Raw genomic sequence first — 2,232 nt, 5'->3', positions numbered from 1 at the left:
CCCCTTATTTGTGAAATAGTTTTTATAAACATACATTTAAAATGGGATATTAATTAAATTAGCCAATTTTTTTAACCTTAAAAGCAAAATGAATATTAATTTTTATATACTTAAGAAATTTTAAATAAATAACAATAAAAAAAATTTAACTGGTGCTGTTTTTTTTTTTTTTTTTTTTTTTCCCCATAAACTTCTAACTTGTGTATTACAATTTCCAAACAACAATATTTTGTAGAGGTTTTCTACATGAATTTTTATTTTATAGCTAATGTTAAGTCAAGGATATAGTCGTCTTTTCACCCTTTACATTTCCTCCTCTTTGAACAAGTCCAATAGTGCAAGTGCCTGCAATATATCCAATTGAAACATTAATCAATAATATTATAAGACCAAAATATTTTTATTCACAACCAAATCCTAAAGTTTGACTCCATCCGACGAATATCAATCATTCAATTGACATTCAAAATATGTGAAATGCTAAGCATCGTCTCTTTTTCACTTTCTCAATCTCATCTTAAAACATATACAAAAGAGAATAGATCAAGGAGGAAAGTATTTTTCACATTTCTCTTAAAATACCGCAAAGTGTACATTAATAAAAACAAAAACGAAAACAAAAATACAAATACAAATAAAAACAAAAAACAAAAAACAAAAGCAAAGTGTACCTCTGGAACAGAAAGCTGCAAGCGAAATTTTGGGCCGTCATAGTGATATAAAATGGGCCTAAAAGCATCTTCTTCCAGTGGTTTGCATTTCTTCTTCATTCTAATTCTAACCTGAAATTAATTGATCAAGTTTTATACATTAATTATTTTTTAATTAATCTCCTTGAATTTCAAGTTCTAACTTAGAGTAATAATAATTAAAATTTAATTAAGAATTAAAATTACCTGGGCAGGAAATCTTGATTCCCCTCTGCACTTCTTATCTTCCCATGCGGTTGGATCAATGTTTGACCCTCCAAAACTTACAGCCTTAAATTTATAATTAAAAAAATTGAAAATTAAAATTAATTGTTAATATTATAGAAAAATAATAATCCCCAGCTATAAAACATGTTCAAAAATTCCAAAACAAAATTATTGTTAATTTTTTTTCTATATATTAATCGTGATTAAAATCTAATTACACATTACCAAACAAACCTGAAAAACTCCATAAAGCTGGTGGGCAGTATAGTTATAGAGAAAAAGAGGCAATCCAGGAGTTATTGCCCTTACAGAATCCTTATATTTTTGTGGAAGCCCTACAAACATAATTCAAAAACAAATAATTTTAAGTGGTTTACTTGACCAAAAATCTTAGAGAAAGGTGATCAATTTTACCAAAGAGCTGGCGGCGAAGATCTTCTTGCATTGTTTCGTTGTTGCAAACAAAAATGTAGCCTCCAAGAGCCTCATTCCTTGGCAATATTTCTCCCGGAGGAAGAGTCTTGTACCATTTATGATCAGCACTCTGGTGTTGCAGCTTCATTGATAAATTCCTCAATGGAACTTCATTGAAACAAAGTTTTTTGTAACGAAATTGATGATGATCATAGTCGTTTCTGATATACTCATAATTGTTTCTCTCAGAAACTCTTACTTGGTTGATGTCAGACGAAAGCCTTCCCGCAGCATTCCTCCACATTTGGTGCTCGTCCATGGTGGCTAAATCTGGCGCCTGCCATATTGAATTCCCGGAGATGGTGTTCATCATGGTTATATGGGTTTACACTTTAGAGTGTGAGATGGAGAGAGTTTAGTCACCTTATATAAAGAATTAATGACTCAGTTAAATATTGGAAAATGGAAAAAAAAAAAAAAAATTATTTAGTTTGAAACATAATTTTGAATTGGGTTATTTGATTTATTATATTTTGAATCTTGATGATAGATCTATATTTTTTTTTCTTTTTGTGGGTCCGTTTTCTTTATCTCTTTTGTAGCTTTTACCTCAAAATTTGAATCAAAGAGGCCGCCATTATTCAAATAAAGTAGTCTGATTTTGAAATCAAATCATCCTTCTCCCTCCTTTGTGTAAATTAATTTCGTGTGGACCACATTACTCGAATTGGGTATCACATTATGAGAATATTTTTTTTTGCTAAAGAGATTAACATATGATCACACTTTAGTCAATGGGTCATATCCTTTATTAGCATCCTTAGTGACATTATTATCTACGTGGGAAGGATTACAATCTCAACTGATTATAATCATCTGTCATGATCCAAAGGTTATTGGT

The 2,232-nt window shown here is 30.1% G+C and overlaps 1 protein-coding gene across 1 annotated transcript; it reads right to left on the bottom strand.

Moving 5' to 3' along the window:
• Nucleotides 1-263: 263 nt before the first annotated feature.
• LOC116128422 (B2 protein-like) lies at nt 264-1,711 on the bottom strand. The gene is made up of 5 exons (XM_031414146.1): nt 1,332-1,711; nt 1,152-1,252; nt 897-980; nt 672-782; nt 264-345 (listed from the first exon to the last, which is right to left on the bottom strand). The coding sequence occupies exons 1-5, from the start codon at nt 1,702-1,704 to the stop codon at nt 304-306; spliced, it is 711 nt and encodes a 236-aa protein (XP_031270006.1). The 5' UTR covers nt 1,705-1,711; the 3' UTR covers nt 264-303.
• Between the last annotated feature and the right edge of the window lie 521 nt (nt 1,712-2,232).

This window comes from Pistacia vera, unplaced genomic scaffold (genome assembly GCF_008641045.1).
Source record: "Pistacia vera cultivar Batoury unplaced genomic scaffold, PisVer_v2 Contig20, whole genome shotgun sequence".
NCBI classification, from domain to species: Eukaryota; Viridiplantae; Streptophyta; class Magnoliopsida; order Sapindales; family Anacardiaceae; genus Pistacia; species Pistacia vera.
Note: the sequence above shows the minus strand (reverse complement) of the source record. Positions and strands in the feature narration are given on the sequence as shown.